Source organism: Saccopteryx leptura, chromosome 12 (genome assembly GCF_036850995.1).
Source record: "Saccopteryx leptura isolate mSacLep1 chromosome 12, mSacLep1_pri_phased_curated, whole genome shotgun sequence".
NCBI lineage: Eukaryota > Metazoa > Chordata > Mammalia > Chiroptera > Emballonuridae > Saccopteryx > Saccopteryx leptura.
Window position 1 is genome coordinate 37833773 of NC_089514.1, and position 18927 is coordinate 37852699.

The 18927-nt window shown below is 43.4% G+C and overlaps 1 protein-coding gene across 5 annotated transcripts in view; it reads left to right on the forward strand.

Moving 5' to 3' along the window:
* Positions 1-18927, forward strand: part of CDK14 (cyclin dependent kinase 14) — a 621136-nt gene that overhangs the window by 448694 nt on the left and 153515 nt on the right. For all 5 annotated transcript variants that reach the window (XM_066353824.1, XM_066353828.1, XM_066353826.1 and 2 more), the window contains one exon: positions 12861-12924. In XM_066353824.1, coding sequence (XP_066209921.1) covers positions 12861-12924 — 64 coding nt within the window. The remainder of the gene's footprint in view (positions 1-12860; positions 12925-18927) is intronic.

The following is an 18927-nucleotide window of genomic DNA, read 5'->3' on the forward strand; positions in this document are numbered from 1 at the left end:
GTAGTTCCCCGGTCAGGGCACATATGAGAAAGCAATCAATGAACAAGTAAGGTACAGCAACAAAGAATTGATGCTTCTCATCTCTTTCCCTTCCTGTCTCTCTGTCCCTGTCTGTCCCTCTCTGGCTCTCTCAAAAAAAAATAATAACATAATATAAAGATAAAATATATAATGTGAAATAAATATTTAGCATATTAATAAATATATTAAATTTTAAAAAACTGGACAGATATATGCAAAAAATGAAACTAGATCATTTTTTTGCCATAGCCAAGGTCTGGAAGCAACCAGGCACCCATCATGAGATGACTGGATACAGAGGAGGTGGCGTGTGAATACAATGGAATATCACTTGGCCATAAAAAAGAAGGAAATCTTTTTTTTTTTAATAAATTTTTATTAATGTTAATGGGATGACATTAATAAATCAGGGTACATATATTCAAAGAAAACATGTCTAGGTTATCTTGTCATTAAATTATGTTGCATACCCCTCGCCCATAGTCAGATTGTCCTCCGTCACCCTCTATCTAGTTCTCTGTGCCCCTCCCCCTCCCCCTAACTCTCTCCCTCCCTCCCTCCTATGTCCTCCCTCCCCCCACCCCTGGTAACCACCACACTCTTGTCCATGTCTCTTAGTCTCGTTTTTATGTTCCACCAATGTATGGAATCATGTAGTTCTTGTTTTTTTCTGATTTACTTATTTCACTCCGTATAATGTTATCAAGGTCCCACCATTTTGCTGTAAATGATCTGATGTCATCATTTCTTATGGCTGAGTAGTATTCCATAGTGTATATGTGCCACATCTTCTTTATCCAGTCTTCTATTGAAGGGCTTTTTGGTTGTTTCCATGTCTTGGCCACTGTGAACAGTGCTGCAATGAACATGGGGCTGCATGTGTTTTTACGTATCAATGTTTCTGAGTTTTTGGGGTATATACCCAGTAGAGGGATTGCTGGGTCATAAGGTAGTTCTATTTGCAGTTTTTTGAGGAACCACCATACTTTCCTCCATAATGGTTGTACTACTTTACAGTCCCACCAACAGTGGATGAGAGTTCCCTTTTCTCCGCAGCCTCTCCAACATTTGCTATTACCCGTCTTGTTGATAATAGCTAATCTAACAGGGGTGAGGTGGTATCTCATTGTAGTTTTGATTTGCATTTCTCTAATAACTAATGAAGCTGAGCATCTTTTCATATATCTGTTGGCCATTTGTATCTCTTCCTGGGAGAAGTGTCTGTTCATGTCCTCTTCCCATTTTTTTATTGGATTGTTTGTTTGTTTGTTGTTGAGTTTTATGAGTTCTTTGTAAATTTTGGATATTAGGCCCTTATCTGAGCTGTTGTTTGAAAATAACATTTCCCATTTAGTTGGCTATCTGTTTATTTAGATATCAGTTTCTCTTGCTGAGCAAAAACTTTTTATTCTGATGTAGTCCCATTCATTTATCTTTGCCTTCACTTCTCTTGCCATTGGAGTCAAGTTCATAAAATGTTCTTTAAAACCCAGGTCCATGAGTTTAGTACCTATGTCTTCTTCTATGTACTTTATTGTTTCAGGTCTTATATTTAGGTCTTTGATCCATTTTGAATTAATTTTAGTACACGGGGACAGGCTGTAGTCGAGTTTCATTCTTTTGCATGTGGCTTTCCAGTTTTCCCAACACCATTTGTTGAAGAGGCTTTCTTTTCTCCATTGTGTGTTGTTGGCCCCTTTATCAAAGATTATTTGACCATATATATGTGGTTTTATTTCTGGGCTTTCTATTCTGTTCCATTGGTCTGAGTGTCTATTTTTCTGCCAATACCATGCTGTTTTGATTATCGTGGCCCTATAATATAGTTTAAAGTCAGGTATTGTAATGCCCCCAGCTTCATTCTTTTTCCTTAGGATTGCTTTGGCTATTCGGGGTTTTTTATAGTTCCATATAAATCTGATGATTTTTTGTTCCATTTCTTTAAAAAATCTCATAGGAATTTTGATGGGAATTGCATTAAATTTATATATTGCTTTGGGTAATATGGCCATTTTAATTATATTTATTCTTCCTATCCAAGAACAAGGAATATTTTTCCATCTCGTGTCTTTTTCTATTTCTCTTAATAATGCCTTGTAGTTTTCGTTATATAGGTCCTTTACATTCTTTGTTATGTTTATTCCTAGGTATTTTATTTTTTTTGTTGCAATCGTGAAGGGGATTATTTTTTTGAGTTCGTTTTCTAATATTTCATTGTTGGCATATAGAAAGGCTATGGACTTTTGTATGTTAATTTTGTATCCTGCGACCTTACTGTATTGGTTTATTGTTTCTAGTAATCTTTTTGTGGAGTCCTTCGGGTTTTCGATGTATAGGATCATATCATCAGCAAAAAGTGATACCTTTACTTCTTCTTTTCCGATATGGATGCCTTTTATTTCTTTGTCTTGTCTGATTGCTCTGGCCAGAACTTCTAGCACCACGTTAAATAAGAGTGGAGAGAGTGGACAACCCTGTCTTGTTCCTGATTTAAGGTGGAAAGTCCTCAGTTTTATGTCATTTAATATGATGTTGGCTGATGGTTTATCATATATGGCCTTTATCATGTTGAGATATTTTCCTTCTATACCCATTTTGTTTAGAGTCTTAAACATAAAATTGTGTTGTATTTTATCAAAAGCCTTTTCTGCATCTATTGATAAAATCATGTGGTTTTTGTTCTTTGTTTTGTTGATATGGTGTATTACGTTAACCGTTTTACGTATGTTGAACCATCCTTGAGATTCTGGGATGAATCCCACTTATCATGATGTATTATTTTTTTAATATGTTGTTGTATTTGGTTTGCCAGTATTTTGTTTAGTAAAAAGAAGGAAATCTTAACATTTGTGACAACATAGATGGACCTACAGGGAATTATGCTAAGTGAAATAAGTCAGACAGAGAAAGACAAATACCATATTATTTCGTATGTATATGGAATTAAAAAAAACAAAACAAAAACAAATTCATAGATACAGAGAACAGACTGCTGGTGGGCAGGTGGGAGAGGACTGGGGGGCGGGGTGGGAAAGGTGGAGGGTTAGGTACAAATTGGTAGTTGCAAACTAGTCACAGGGATGTTAAGTACGCATAGGGAATGTAGTCAATAATATTGTCATAACAGTGTACGGTGTAGGGGGATATCATTTTGTAAGTTATATAAATGTATAGCTACTATGCTGCACACCTGAAACTATTATAATAATATTAAATGTCACCTGTAATTGAAAAATTAAAAGTAAATACTTTAAATACAGCTTGTGCTCTGGTTCTGATCTTCTCTCCTAGGAGAGCCAGGCGGGTGCCCCTCTGTGCAGCAGTTTTCTGTCTGCAGAGTAGCCAACAGTGTCCTAGCTTATTGGCTGTATGACAACTCATATGAAATAATGGATGTAAAGTTGCCACCAGTAGAGCAATTTATGTGAAGTTCCTATTGCTGCAAGTAGACATATTTCCACATTGTTTTTTCTGTCTACTTTATATTTTCTATGTATAAATAATCCATTTTGAGTATTATTTAGGAATATATTATAAATGGTCATTCCACCTTGTATTAGACTAAATAAAGAACACCCAAAGATATTAGCTCCTTCCTAAACCTTATTTTACCTCATTTGGAAAATGGGTGTTTTGCAGAGGGGGTTAAAGATCTTGAAAGTATTCTAGATTATCTAGGTGGAGAGTAGTATTCTTCTAGATTATCCAGGTGGGTCCTAATGCAGTCATTAGCATCCTCATGAGCAAGGCAGAAGGAGATTTGATACAAAGAGGAAGAGCCAGTGCGGAGACAGGCAGAAATTGGAATGATGTAGCCACAAGCCAAGGAATGCCCTTAGCCCCAGAAGCTGGAAAAGGCAAGAAACAGATTCTCTTCCAGAGCCTGGGAGAGAGGGCAACCCCGCTGACATCGTAATTTCAGCCCAGTGAGACTGATTTCCTACTTCTGACTCCAGAATTGTGAGAGAATTAAAATTCTGTTCTTTTAAGCCACCAAGTTTGTGGTTATTTGCTATAGTACCCCCCAGGAAACTAATACTTTCACATGAACATGTTTCTGAAGGTAATACAATTTTCTAAAACAGTTTCATAGTTTTATGAATCAGTTCAATAGCTTTATCATTTTAAATGTTACTGTTGTAAAAATGAATATTTACAATACAGGCAGTCCCCAGGTTATGAATGAGATAAGTTCTATAGGTGTGAAAATATTTATATGCACAGAAAGGTAAAAATAAATACTATGTTAAGACAAACATCTGTCTGTGTTGCATTAATAGGTAAATGTACCTGTTCCACCTTACATACAAATTCAGCTTATGAACAAACCAATAGAACCTCTCTTGTTCATAACCCAGGGACTGCCTGTACCACATTTTTGAGGACAAAAGTTACAGTTTTGCATTTTTATATCTCCCAGTAATCAACACAGTTGCACACAGTCAGTGCTCAGTAAACAGAAAAACTACTTTCAGTCAAGAAAGAGAAAACAGTGCTCAATTTGGGTATTATGTGTCATGTATGACACATGCACATGTCATAGAACTTGAATTGGCCCAGGTTTGCAGCTGAAGGAAAGAGCATCAGTGGATGAACTGTTTTTTGAATGATCACTATTCACATCCTGCCAGTTACCAGAATGACTGGAAGCCTCCTGTGTAAGAAACACCGAGGGTATAAATAAGCCTGTCAAGGTGAGGACCGGGGAGCAGGTGCCGGTGGATAAGCTCTGACCTGTAGACTGCTGTATCCGTCCTCCAAACAGTCGTCTCTAAGAGCTACTGCTGGGAGCCGCCCACACTCCTGAACTTGACACTGCCCACAACTTCCCGTTTCCAAATGCTGTTTGAGCAAATAAAGATGAAGGTGGACTTGTGGCCCTAACTTGTTATGGCTTGTGCTTGTTGGGTTAAGACATCCAGTTAGCATGAAGTTTTTGAAGCAGTTCTTCTCAGACTTCAGCGGGTACGTGCATCGCCTGGGGTCTGTGTGTTCGTCAGACCGGAGGGGCCCGAGCATCTTCCTCGGGTGAAGCTGGTGCTCTGGTCCGTGGACCACGCCTTAAGCAGCGAGGCTCCAGCAGCCAGTGCTCCGGCCTCAGGGTCCCTCCCATGGCTTTATTTTTCTGCAGTTGGTGCTGCTGCTTCAGGCAGTCAACCCAGCTGTGCTGCGTTCGCTGGGCAGCTCCCCCGCCCCCAGCCTCTGCAGCCCCACCCTCCAGCTCCCGGGCATCCTGCACGTACACCTCCAGCAGTGGCTCCCGCAGCACACACGCCTGGGGACCTGCGGTCTGATGCCCTGTCACAATAACTTCACTCAGTGAAAAGATGAAAAAGCTGTTGAGATGAGAGTGAAATCGATGAGGGAGTCAGGGTTTAGGGAAAAAGGGAATAGAAACAGTAAGAGAAAAGGTGGGGGGGGGGGATGAAAATTTAGTTGGAGAAAAACATTCTCAGTGAACTGCAGAATTTCCCAGTTAAGAGCATTTTCTAATTTCTCTAATAGCCACTGCTTGCTTTTGGTCATTCATCTACTGAAAGTCTTCTGTGGCCCCCTGGATTCAGGGCAAAGACTTTCTGTGTTGTTACACTCATTTATGTATTCACTGGTTGATTCTTGTGTCTTCCCTGATCAGGGACCAAACGTGCAACCCTGGTTTATCAGGACTGAGGTATCCTACCAGGGAAGGCTAAAGACTTTTGAAAAAAAATAAACCAGCTAACTAAACTGAGGGCCACTAAGAGACTGCCCAGATTCATTAGGTTACCCATGGTCCCAGCTTTATCCGACACGGGAGTCAGTCACTGGGCAGATTAGAAAATTCCAAGTACTGGGCTGCAGCCTCAGCCGGGTAAGTCAGAACTCTGGGATGTGCCCCAGTCTTCAGTGTTTTTATCCGGGTTTTTTTAACTACTTCTCAGATGATTCCCATGTGTAGCCAAGTACCACTAAGCCAGACCTTTATCTTCTAGAAGGTGAATCAAACTCATTTAAAATAAAACTCTAAGTGCTGTCTTTTACTTACTTGGGTCACTTCTCATCCAAACCTTCGCCATGTTGAGAACTCTGCACAATATTTTGGAAACACTTATCTCCTTTAATCCAGCAGCTTCAGTTGAACAGCTGATTAAATATTCAATAGTTTTCTGAAGCCCCAGAAGCTTTTCATTTTCTCAGTCCAGTGGCTCCCCCTCCTGGCCCTTCTTAGGTAAAGCTTCCTGCTCTGCAGAATCTCTCTACAGGTTGGCTGCTCTGTGGAAAACCACTCCAAGTCAGTATTTTAAAGCAGCTTTTCTAATCCTCCATCCAGCCTGTAATTCATTGGCCATTGACCAAAATGAAAAGTTCGAACAGTCTGACCCCTTATAAAGTGGCACTTTAGCTTAAGCCTTAGGGAATGGTGTAAGGGAGGAACCACACACACACACACACACACACACCGCATACATGCATATATTTTGCTTATCTTGCTGCTAGAAAATATGTTGATATCTGCCATTGATTTCATTGGTTCCCTGCAAAATAATGAACACTGATACTTACTTTGGATAGAAAATGGGGAAATAAGCTTTCGTCCATGCCTTCTCTATCCTCCTTCATGTAGTGATACCTCTTCCTTACCAACTCCCTTCTCCCTGTCTGCCCTAATTAGGACAAGTAAAAGCAAAGGTAGGTGTAAATGCATGATCTCATCGTATCGCTCAAACTGTTTGTTGTAGGATTACATCAGAATTTTGCAGCATGTGACCCTGTGTCAATGGAGGCAGAATTTGATTCTTTCTATATCTGAATGCAAAATGTGATGCAATCCAATCCTTGCTTTAATTAAACCTCATAAGTCTGTCCATTCCATTTTATACAGCTTTTGTCATTAGAATGACCTCCTTTGTTGTGCACTGACGGCTCCCTCCACTGTCCTTGTTTCCGGCTGACTTAGTACAGCGTAGCAGTCCCCCGTGGAAACTGCAGTACTTGACTTATGCGGCGCGATGCCCCAATCTCATTGAGAGTAAACATTTCCAACCCATCTCATGGGACATGACCTTTCTGGGTACATTTCAGAGGAGACTTCCTTGTTTATTTTTGTATCTTTTTACAGACAGCACTTGGTATAGGATATAATCAGTGATTAAATCCCTATTAGTTGTTTATTGCTGCATCACCATACTACCAGAAATTTAACGACAGCACACACTTATCAGCTCACAATTCCTGTGGGTCAGAGGTCCAGGCCTCTGGGTGATCTGCTTTGGGGTCTTCTAGGGCTGCAGTCAAGGCGTGGGCTGGGGAAGGATTCACTTCCAACTCCTGTGGTTGTCGCCAGTGATCACTTTCTTGTAGGCTGTTGGACAGAGGGCCTCAGATTCCTGCTGGCTGTTGGTGGAGACCACCTTCATTTCCTTGTCCTATGTCCTTCCTACATGACAGCTGGTTTCCTCAAAGTTAGCAAGGAAGAGGCTCCTAGCAAAATGGGAGTTGTCGTCTTAGACGCTATCATCACAGAAGTGACGTCTTGTCGCTTTTGCCATTATGTGTTGATTAGAAGTAAAGTGCTAGTCCCGTCCGTACTCAAGGGGTAGTGTATGACCACCAGGAGGTGGGGACGACAAGACACCTGAAAGTCAGCCCACCCCAATCTCCTTTGATTTCCCCTGGGTGGTCTCATAGAATGTGTACTCCGCTAAAAGCCATGAGTCTTTTCTGACACAAATTGTTGCCAGCCAGGTATTCCCATCTTGAGTAATTATTGATAATTAACAGAACCTAAGTCCTCAATTTTTATGTCTCGATATTAGCTTTCCCTGTGTTAGGTTCAAGCAGCTGTTCCTACCTTACTATTTTTTTAATCCTAACTCGGCCATCAGAATATTGCATATCCCTTCTATTTTGTGTCACTGGAGAATGTAAGATGTTTTCCTATGTCTTTCTTTAAGTCACTGAAGAGAGAGAGCGCGCGAGCAAGCGTGTGTGTGTGGGGGGGGGGGGGGTCGATTGGACTGAAAAGAGAGAGAGAACAAAAACCCTCATTTTTAATACCCAAAACCTCCCTCTTGGGTCTGGTCAGTTGGCTGAACCGCTCACCCCACCCGAGCCCCGTTGCCCCATGTGACCCTCTGGAGCATACTGAACAGCTCCTAAGGGCGTGTCTCTTTGTCTAACCAACCCGATTTTGAATGCGCCTTCGCAGGTTTTATTCAGGACTTCTCACCAAGGAACCAGAAAAACTTCCAGAACCTAAAGTAGTACAGCTGGGAAGCAATCATGTGGACTTCCAGACATTCATTTTAAAAATAATAAAAGTTATGGGGTGTTCTCCATTGCTTTGGATTCGTTCCTAAGTCAGTTTGGGATGAACAGCGCTACTGGGGAGTGCCCATCTCACAAGACGGAGCACGTCCCGCGCCCCTTCATTAGTACATACTGTCTGCACGTGATTGGTCAGAATCCGTCCTTAGAGGCTCTGACCCCTTGGTCCAGGAAGAACTATCAGCATTCCTTGTTCTGCTTAACCCATGGCCGTTCTCCAGGGAACATCCACACACTCATTTTCAGCACCCCCGGGGCCTCTGCCACAGCCAAGACTAGCAAATATGAGAATTAGGGGAACAGTTAATAATTTAGAAGGGTAAGTAAATGTTTCTGACAAACACTAGGTGGTTTTGAACTCTGAGCCCCAGAAGCTTAGAATTTGTAAATGTTTTAGCAGAATTTTTCTTCGTGTCTTCCTCTGCCCTCCAAGAGGCTGTCAGATTGGGGAGATTTAAGCCGTACCTGTCAGTACATACACAAGTCTGAAGAGTAAATTTGAGGCCATCAAACCCTAGTTCATCAGGGTCAGGCAGTGTAGACCTATACTGATAAGGTGACATTTCAGGAAGTCACAGGGACTCTCTTCTGGGATCGGGGTATACAATATGTGACTATGGGGAAGAAAGACCATTTTGTAGCCTACGTTTGGCACTTGGCATTTGCTTTCTACTATTTTCTGTGCTGAAGAGTTCCAGGTGTTTTCCTGGATCGTCAGTCCCTGTCCTATGATCCACGTGTGTTCCTGACCGCCCTCACATCCCCGGTCATCACTGATGACCCGCAGGCATGCCTGACATTTAGCAGGCCAAGACGTAAACTTACTTCCCCAGCCATTATACTTGCTTTATCGCCTGCATTCTCCCTTCCATCTGATAACTTCTTGTTCCCTACAGAGTGGTTCTTAGTAAGAGATGCATCTTACTTACGTCATGATGCACAGCGCACACGTGCGCACACACACGGGTGCGATCTGAACAGAAGTTTCACTAAACTCTCTATATCTTTAGCATGCATGTTATCCTGATATTTTCTCTTTATTTCCTCCTTTGAAAAATTCTGATGTAAACCCTCTAAAGGAGACTTCCAGTGGGTCATGGGACCTGTGGTTTGGTAAAATCTGAAACAGATAAAATACTTCTCCTTGGATTTGGTTCTGTCCTCGCCTCCCATCCTATAACCCAGTCTGTAGTTCCGTCACATGAGCCCACACTGTTCCCAGATGAACATGGCTCATTCGTTCATTCATTCATTCCGTTTCTGGTGCATGGTGGGCACTAGGGAACCAAGGACAAATGTTACGGTCACCACCGTGCGGTCCGCAGCCCAGTGACAGACAGAAAAGTGATCTCGTAGTGAAGCAGCAGTGGGTGGGGCCTGTCGAAGTCTGTAGAGAGCCCGCAGAGATCGCCAAGAGTACCACATGCCACTCGGACCAGGGAATCCAGAAGGTCTTTCAGGAGAAGGTGAACCGCGAGCTGAAGTTAGAATCAGAGCAAGTAGTGAACCTAAAATTAGGGGCAGGAATTCCAGAAGAAGACACCAGTGAGAAGCTATAGGGACATGAGCAGCACAAGTGTTTGGAGAGAGTATTTTTTCATTAGCCTTCCCTTTTGACTAGAATACTATCCTGTCACTCCCGCCCTTTCTTCTCTTCGCCAACCAGTCAGTGTCCCTTCTCCCACTTGCCAGTCCCTGCCAGTGCGGCTTCTCCTGCCCTCGGTAGGCCCGGGCACACCCTGTCCTGGGCGCTTACCCCCTCACCCTCTGGTGACGCGGATGGAAGGCAGCTCATCAGAGCCCCTGTTCGTCACCTCACCAGGGCAGGTGCACCTGAGGGCAGAGCCCCACCCTCATCTCTGTCTTCCCTGACAAACACAGGAAGCGCCAGCCCAGAGGACAGATGAACCGCGAAAGGAGCAGGGAGACGTGCGAGCCGCGGCACAGGCCTAAGGGGCAGCTGCTTACATGCGTGGGTAGGGGAGCTTTTAGCGTGTCAGAGCATGTTGTTGTATGATTAAAGCGGGCCTGAGATGCTTATTTATAGATGTGATAACCCCATTTTAGATGTCGATGGCACACCAGCTGCATTTTTTTTTTTTTGGCAGTTTTATTTGCAAAGGTTGTGTTCATATTTTAGAGAACATCTCTTTTTCTTTCTAACTTTCAAGCATCTTGGTGGTAGAATTTCTTGGTTGATTAATGTAAATGGAACTCTGGCATCAGAGACAACACACACCCACGGTCCCTGCTCGCACCAGCTCCCTGTCATCCCCAGCTACAGATATCACCCACACGGTCTAACCCAGAACGGCTTCTCGAAGAAGCAGAATTGACTTTTAATTCCTCTCTTCCTCTGCCCAGTTTGTATTTCCTGTGCCAGTGGGCCAGGAGTTGGAGGCAGGAAAAGAATTTGAGGTCTGGAATCTCATCAGTCAGTGCTATAATAACTCATAAAAAAAGTCATATATTTTCCCTTTGTAAGTAAGTTTTATGAGATGGCTGTAATATTTGATAATCACTTTGAAACAGAACCCTGGGTCTGGATGGGGATAGTGCCTATAAAAAGTTTTGCTAACACAAACATTGCAGAAACAGGTACAGTCAGGGTAGCAATCAGACCTTTATTAGGCGTGAGAGAATGAGATTCAGGCCCTGGCTGGAGTTTTCATTGGTTACAAAACCTGCAGAGGGTCAGTTTCACGTGTTGGGTTAGTTGCGATCACGTTGTGATTTTGAGCGGAAAGGTCCTCGCTTTAGTTGCGTGGTTAATACTATTGCCCGTTTTATCCTTCATCAGAACCTGGTGGGAGCTCCAGGTGGAGGCCCCTGGGGCCTGGGGTGCCCCGCCCGCGGACCCCATGTCTCCCTCTCTTGAAATCGTGGTCAGGATTAGTGAGAAGAAAGGAGGGTGCCTTGTCCAGAGACACTGTTCTCACACGTCCTCGTGTCAGACACAATGCCTGTCTCTTTTTCCTGTCCTACAACTTTTCCAGTCCTCCTTTAGAGTGACCATCAATAGTGTGACCTTGCTTGTGTCGATCTGCCTGTTAATTTTAGTGTGAATTAGTACTTACCAAATTAAACAGTTACAATTTTAAAGGAAAATTGGATGATCGGATCCCTGAACCAGATTCAGTGTTTCAGTGTATGTAACGCTGCTCCAGCAGCTGGGAGACGGGGGGGCCTGCTCCCTGGATGAGTGCCACGCCTGACTCGACAGCCCTGTCCCCCAGTAAATAAATGCATAAAGAATCAGAGCTCTGTGTTTCGTTATGGCCAAGCAGTACCTGCTAACCCTCAGAGATCGTGAGCATGCCCCATTTCCTTCTGGGAAACCAGCCCTTCCTCCTGTTTTGCCTGCTTCCGGCTTGATCTCTTGCCCTTTCTGACCTCTTTGACTTTTCGTGTGAGTTCCTGAGCACTGGACTCAGAGCGTGCTCACTAACCCCCGACAGGAGTCACTGTGGCAGAGGGAGATGCACTGGATTCTCCCACGTGACCAGCACCTGTCATCTGACGCCTGTTTCTGTGGGTGCTTTGAATGATACCTAATGGGGACACAGTGCTTGCAGCGTGCCAGGTGGTGTTCTCACCCCAGAGGAGGTTGGAGCTCATCACCTCCAGTGCACAGATGAAGGAGTTAAAGCTCAGTGAGGTTGTTTCTTACCCAAGGTCCCGTAACTAGTCAGTAGGGGTGCAAGGAGTCGGTCTCCAGGGTCTGGGCTCTGACCCCTTCAACTCCACTGTGCCAGTCGGTGACTTACCGTGATCATTGAGTGTAATAGTCATAACTGGTAGGGTTGGAAATTCAAATGGAGTGTGCCCAGGTATATGGGAGATGAAATTTCCCATAAAGGAATTGAAGGGAATTCCTTTACCCAGGGATGAAAGATCACACACGGAAAGAAGGGAGACGTATGGTAAAGAAAGGGAAAAGTCTAGGGAGAACAGTATTTTGGAACGAGGAACCTGGAAGTCACATTATTAAAGGTGTGAACTGTGGCAGTCCTCTGGCCAGTGGAGACCATCAGCCTCCCAGCTGTCCGACCTGCTTCTTTGAAACATAATGATGCTCAGGCAGAGAATGTGGGATGAGAAATGACAAAATCTTCAGGACTGTTAAACAATGAGCCATCTGATCCTGGAGCGAAGGACAGAAGGGCATGAGAGAATCAGGAGGGACACGGACATCCTTTATTCGAGTCCGCGAAGACGACAGATAGCTTATATCGTTCAAGACCTAAGCTCACTTATTAAGCTTGGAGTTGATAAAATGCAGCCGATTTAACTTGTCTTACCTCACCCAGTTACATTTGTTAAAACACAGACATTCATCTTGGGTGGCTTATTAGCAGGGTTTGTTTTTTTACTGAAATAAAATTCCTGGCACACGATAATGGAAAAAAAACCCCAAAACACAAAAAAATCCCAGAGTTTCATCATATGCAGTGTACTGTTTTCTGTACTGGAGAATTTTGAGTGCTTTGGAAATAATAAGTCTGTTTCCACAATTTCCTGCTCTCCACTAGGTTCTTGGAACGCCAAATGAGGACACTTGGCCTGGAGTTCATTCTTTACCACATTTTAAACCAGGTATGTTTCATTAATTATAAAGGACATAGTGCTTCCGCTATGCAAAGGGTGAAGACATTAATGTTCCCCCTCAAGCTGATATATTACCTTGGAAAATTCTGGTAACTTTTGCCATTATGTCTTCTACCTATTGGTGGAAGGTAGTGTTCTCACCCAGGTAGTATTCTCACCCCAAAGGAGGTTGGAGCTGTCATCACCTCCAGTGTACAAATGAGGGAGTTAAAGCTCAGTGATGTTGTTTCTTACCCAAGGTCCCATAACTAGTCAGTAGGGGGCAAGGAGTCGGTCTCCAGGGTCTGGGCTCTGACCCCTTCAACTCCACTGTGCCCAGTCAGTGACTTAACGTGATCTGTGGCAGATCATTTTTACATTTTATTTGTCTGTAAAGATAGAATTAATGACATCCCTCAGGAGAGAGTTTCATCATGAGAGATGAACTTCATTTGATCTTTGACAAGCTAATCTTGAAGTGAGCGTTTATTTCATCATCAGTTAGACCAGCATCCATGTCTATAAAAACACAGTTTAACAGGGCATGACAATCGGTGTGACTTCTTATAATAATACTAAGAAAAGTATTACATTGTAAAAGGGAAAATATCACATTTTGATTTTTTTTTAAAAACTAGAAATTTATGGTTAGTTAATTTGCATTTAAACATATAAAATGTTCGGAATGTCCTATTATACAGTATTCAATCTTTTTAATATAAAATATTTAAATGTGGTCTTGGCTGGTTGGCTCAGTGGTAGACCATCAACGTGGCATGTGGATGTCCTGGGTTCAATTCTTAGTCAGGAGAAATGACCATCTGCTTCTCACCCCCGTTCATCTTTCTCTCTTCCCCTCCCACAGCCACGACTCAAATGGTTAGAGCAATGTTGGCCCCTGGGCACTGAGGATGGCTCCATGGCCTTGTCTCAGGTTATAAAAATAGTTTGGTTGCCGAGCAACCGAGCAGTGGCCAAGAAGGGCAGAGCATCACCTAGTAGGGGGATCCCAGTCAGGGCACATTTTGGAGTCTGTCTCTGCCTCCCCGCCTCTCACTGAAATAAAATATATATATTTAAACACCTAACTGGAAAATCTGAGAGAAAAATGCAGAACTTATTTAAAAAAAAAAAATAAGCTGTCACTTTTTTTCTCACCAGTAGGTGGCAGTCAATAAACTTTCAATTTTAATCATTGCACTAAACAGAGGAATCTCAGACTTGGTCTATTTAATTTTATAGGAGGAATGAAAGGTTTGGAATTGGAAATTTAATAAAAATCAGTGGAATAAATTATAGTAAAATGATTCTCCTGTTGGGTTTTTTTTTTTTTTTTTTAATTTTCTTGGTTACAAAACATGCATTATAAAATGCAGGCCCACTGTAAAATTACTGAAAGGGATTTTATGGAAGATCTAATAGTTCATTATTTTATGAGGGAAAAGAACTATGAATAATTTCTGTATGGGAGCCAAGTATATTCTTTTCCTCTTCTTTCCTTCTTCTGGGGGACCATCAGGAATAAATTATCAATCCCAAAAAATGACTGAGTTGGGAAACTATTTTTATTCTCAGTATTTTTCTTCTGCAGTGTAGAGTGTGTGCTGAGAATTCTTTTCCTTCTTCAGTGCCCCAAGGACTCTTTGTACTTTTACTAAAATTTTTAAATAACTTCTACTTTCTAAAAGACTATATAACAACAGTTTAGATGAAATGTTTCTTCTTTTTTTTTTTAACCAACCAAGAATCATCCTCTAACTGTTCTAGTTGTCCCTAATGAGTCTAAGTGAGAACACAGCTTTTTATAAATGTTCCAAGTGTGGGCTCTTAAAGAGTGTTAGCTTCCTATGTTGATATCTAAAATGCTAAGTCCTAAAGTTATAAAGGAGAATATGAAAATAAAATACTTAAATGAATGAAGATAGCTACAGAAAGGAACAATGAAGGTAGTCATTTGGCCTGCCAAGTTTCTGTGCTAGAAAACATTGAATAATTTGTTTATTTTGTGTGAATAGAATTCATCTTCACTGACAACGTACAAAAGCATTTATTAAATATGTCCCAGAAAGTAATATGATATAGTGGAAAATAAGCTAACGGATTGGGAACTCCGTGAGATCAGACACTGTACATAATACTTATTTTGTTGTCCTCAAGTGTTTGTTGCCCTGACTTATACTGAATGATTAAAACACACATTACTTACGTGACTCTTCTAATAGACATATATAAATTAAGATATGTGTGTTTAAATTATTAATTTTATGTACAAGTATCACTAAAGACACATAATACATAACAGGGAATGGGGATCCAGAGAGTAACATGTTTAGATGGTGTAAGGCGTGGGAGCTGACTAACATGAAGCCATTATGGACGAAGCTGAATGCTTGCGGGTGGGAGCAGGTTTGATAAATGTGTCCTGGATTGGCTGGAGGGGGATCAAGAGACAAGCTAATAGCCTGGGGCAGAGGAGGCCAATCTGTGAGTCCTGTCATGCAGCCGGGGAACCGGACCGCCAGGGGGTCCCGGGTACTGCTGGCCCGGACCTCACACTCCAGGCCAAGAAGATGCACATTCCCTGAGGAGAAGAGGACTGGCAGGAGGGTCCATCTGTCCTGCCCCGACTCGCCACCTCCTCATGCTACTACCAAAGTGTGCCTCAGAAAGTCCGAGGGAAAACAAAACGGTCTGAGCCATGAGGGCATACTTTGTTTTGTTTTCTTTTGTTTAATAGACTTTATTTTTAGAGCAGTTTTGGTTGATAGCAAAATTAAGTGGAAGGGACAGATTTCCCTTATTCCTGTCCCATACATGCGTGGACAGCCTCCCCATTATCCACATTCTCACCAGAATGGTGCATTCGTTACACTGATGGGCACATGTCGATATCACCCAAAGTCCATAGTTTATGTTAGGATTCATTCTTGGTGTTGTGTATTCTGTGGCTTGGACAAATGCATGATGACATATATACCACCATTGTGGTAACATACAGAGTAGTTTCACTGCCCCCCCAAACCCCTCTGTGCTCTCCTTTATCCCTTCCTCCCCCCAGTCCTAGGCAACCACGGATCTTTCTACTATCTGCATAGATTTGCCTTTCCAATTGGAATCATACAGGATGTTGACTTTTCAGACTGGCTTTTTCCACATAGTAAAATGTGCATTTCCGTTTCCTTCACGTTTCTTCATGGCTTGATAGCTGATTTCTTTTTAGAGCTGACTTCCATTGTCAGGATGTTTCCTTTCGTCCTTCCCTACTGAGGGACATCCAGAGTGTTCGGGGTTTTGACAGTTATAAATACAGCTGCTCTCCATATCCACGTGCAGGTTTTCGTGTGGACATAAGTTTTTAATTCCTTTGGGTAAATACCAGGGAGTGTGACTGACAGAGAAAGCACGTTTTGCTTCATTTTTGAATGGGTAATAACTGTAAGCCACTCAAGATCCTAGATAATATTAAAAGGAGCGTGCTGCAAAGCCACTTCCCAAGAATCACTGCCCCGGCCACAGGCCCCATTTATTAGTTTCTTATGCTTCGGTTCTTTATGGAAGTGTAAGAAATTATAAAGACTTATTTCTTTGTTTCGCATATTAAACACAACGGTCAGTCTCGCGTGTCTCATGAGTGCTTCCAGGAGGGCCTGTCAGGCCGTGAGGCCCCCCTCGTCTTCCGGGCTGTTTCCCATCGTGTGAGTGTGACCTGTTTTCTGCGTCTGGACGTTTGTGTGGTTTCTACTGCTTTGCTCTTATAAATATTATAAACCTGTATATAGTCATTCACACACATATACACAGTGCATGTGTGCAAGTATGTCTAAAGGATAAATCCCCAGACATGAGGTTAAAGAATCAATACATATATACGGTTATAATTCTGAACATTTCTGTCAAGTGGTCGTCCAAAGGGAGAGGATCAGCTGGCTCTGTTTCCAGCTATGGAATTAGGTGGGGAAGGATACTCTGGAGGAAAAGAGAGCAAGAAGTGGGTTCAGGAAGTGCCAGGGAACGGGGTGATTTACGGTTTTAAATTGTACGGGCAATCAGAGAAGGCCTCACTGAAGAGATGACATTTGACCAAAGGACAGAAAAGAGCACCAGGATATTTGAGGGAAGGAGTTTGCAGACAGATCCGAGTGCAGAGGCCCTGCAGTGGGAAGAGAGGGTAGAAAATGGGGTCGGGGCAACGGCTGGGAAGGTCATGGAGGGCCTTGAAGGCTCCTCGGAGTCCTTCATTATTTACTCTGAATGAGACAGAAAGCTCTAGAAGGTTTTTTGTTTGTTTGTTTTCTGCATCCTTCTGAAGCCGGAAATGGGGAGAGACAGTCAGACAGACTCCCGCATGCGCCCGACCGGGATCCACCCAGCACACCCACCAGGGGCGACGCTCTGCCCACCAGGGGGCGATGCTCTGCCCCTCCGGGGCGTTGCTCTGTTGCGACCAGAGCCACTCTAGCGCCTGGGGCAGAGGCCACAGAGCCATCCCCAGCGCCCGGGCCATCTTTGCTCCAATGGAGCCTCGGCTACGGGAGGGAAAGAGAGAGACAGAGAGGAAGGGGGGGGGGGTGGAGAAGCAAATGGGTGCTTCTCCTGTGTGCCCTGGCCGGGAATCGAGCCCGGGACTCCTGCACGCCAGGCTGATGCTCTACCACTGATCTGGAAGGTTTTGAACAGGCAGTGCACAATCTGGGTGACATTGTAGTAAGAGCACCTAGCTCTGACTGAGGATGGGGGTCAGGGCAGAGGCGCAGAGACCAGTGAGGAGACTGTGACCAGAGTCTAGGGGAGAGCTGACCACATGGCCATGAGCACAGTCGTCTCTTTCTCAGCTTCTCTGCTTTAGCTCAGAACTTAGCATAATTTTCCCTTGGAAAGTATAGCAAGACTGGAGCAACATTTTAAGAGCGGTTAAATATTAAGAGAACAATTAGAAAACAACTGTGCTTTATTCTTTGGTATTTCACCTGAATTCATGCTCTTCTGCTCTTACATGTGTGCTGCAGTTCTTAGCCTCACCTTGTTGCCATAGCAACCAGGCAGCCGGGACAGATGGCAGTTGCATAAAGTAAATGAATAGGTGACACACACGTGTGTGTGAGTGTGCGTGTACTGCGTATAAAGAGCCTAACCTTGAGAGCTGCTGCTTTCCCACCATTCTCTTCCATTTAAACTCCTCTGGAAAGGAAAGGGGTGCGGGTCTGGTTCTCCTCTGAACCTGACTGCCTTCTCATTCTTCTCCTTCACCCTCAGGATTCAGTGGTGTATGATCTAAAAGTAGGGGTGTCTCCACATATCCCACCCCTCCCCCACCCCACCTCCTTTTCATTTCCCACCCTCCCTCCCCCCCATGTCCTCTTCCCCATTTTCCCCCTCTCCCCCTCCCCCTCACCTCTCTCCCTCTCTTATACCAGAGTGGCTTCTTCTATCACTATTTTCAGGATGCTTGCTGCAGTCTAGCCTCAGATGTGAGAGGTCACACTGTGGTATTCTTAACACTTTAGTAATTGTGTCACCTGTGATTAGACTCATTACAGGCCAAGCCCCATCCTCTAACAAAAAGTCAGAATCCACTGTAAAGTTCAGACATTTTTCCTTTAACCATGTCATGGGTACTCACAGATGGGATGCATTTACCTCATGCTTTGTTTCTCAGTCTCCTCCTGCACAGTAAGAGTAGCCCCTGTGTGACTCACAGGATTACTTCCCCGCCTGCTTTGCCCGTCACTCCTGTATGTCCATGTAAGCAGTGTGGCTCATGCACCTCTGGGAAGTGGTGCTTGAAATCATTTTTATAAGACAGATATAGCCCTGGCCAGTGGCTCAGTGGATAGAGCGTTGGCTCAGCATATGAATGTCCCAGGTTTGATCCCTAGTCAGGGCACACAGGAGAAGCAACCATCTGCTTCCCCCGACCCTTCTTCTCTCTTTTTTCCCCTCCCACAGTCAGTGGCTCAACTGATTTGAGCATGACCTCAGGCACTAAGGATAGCTTGGTTGGTCCAAGCATGT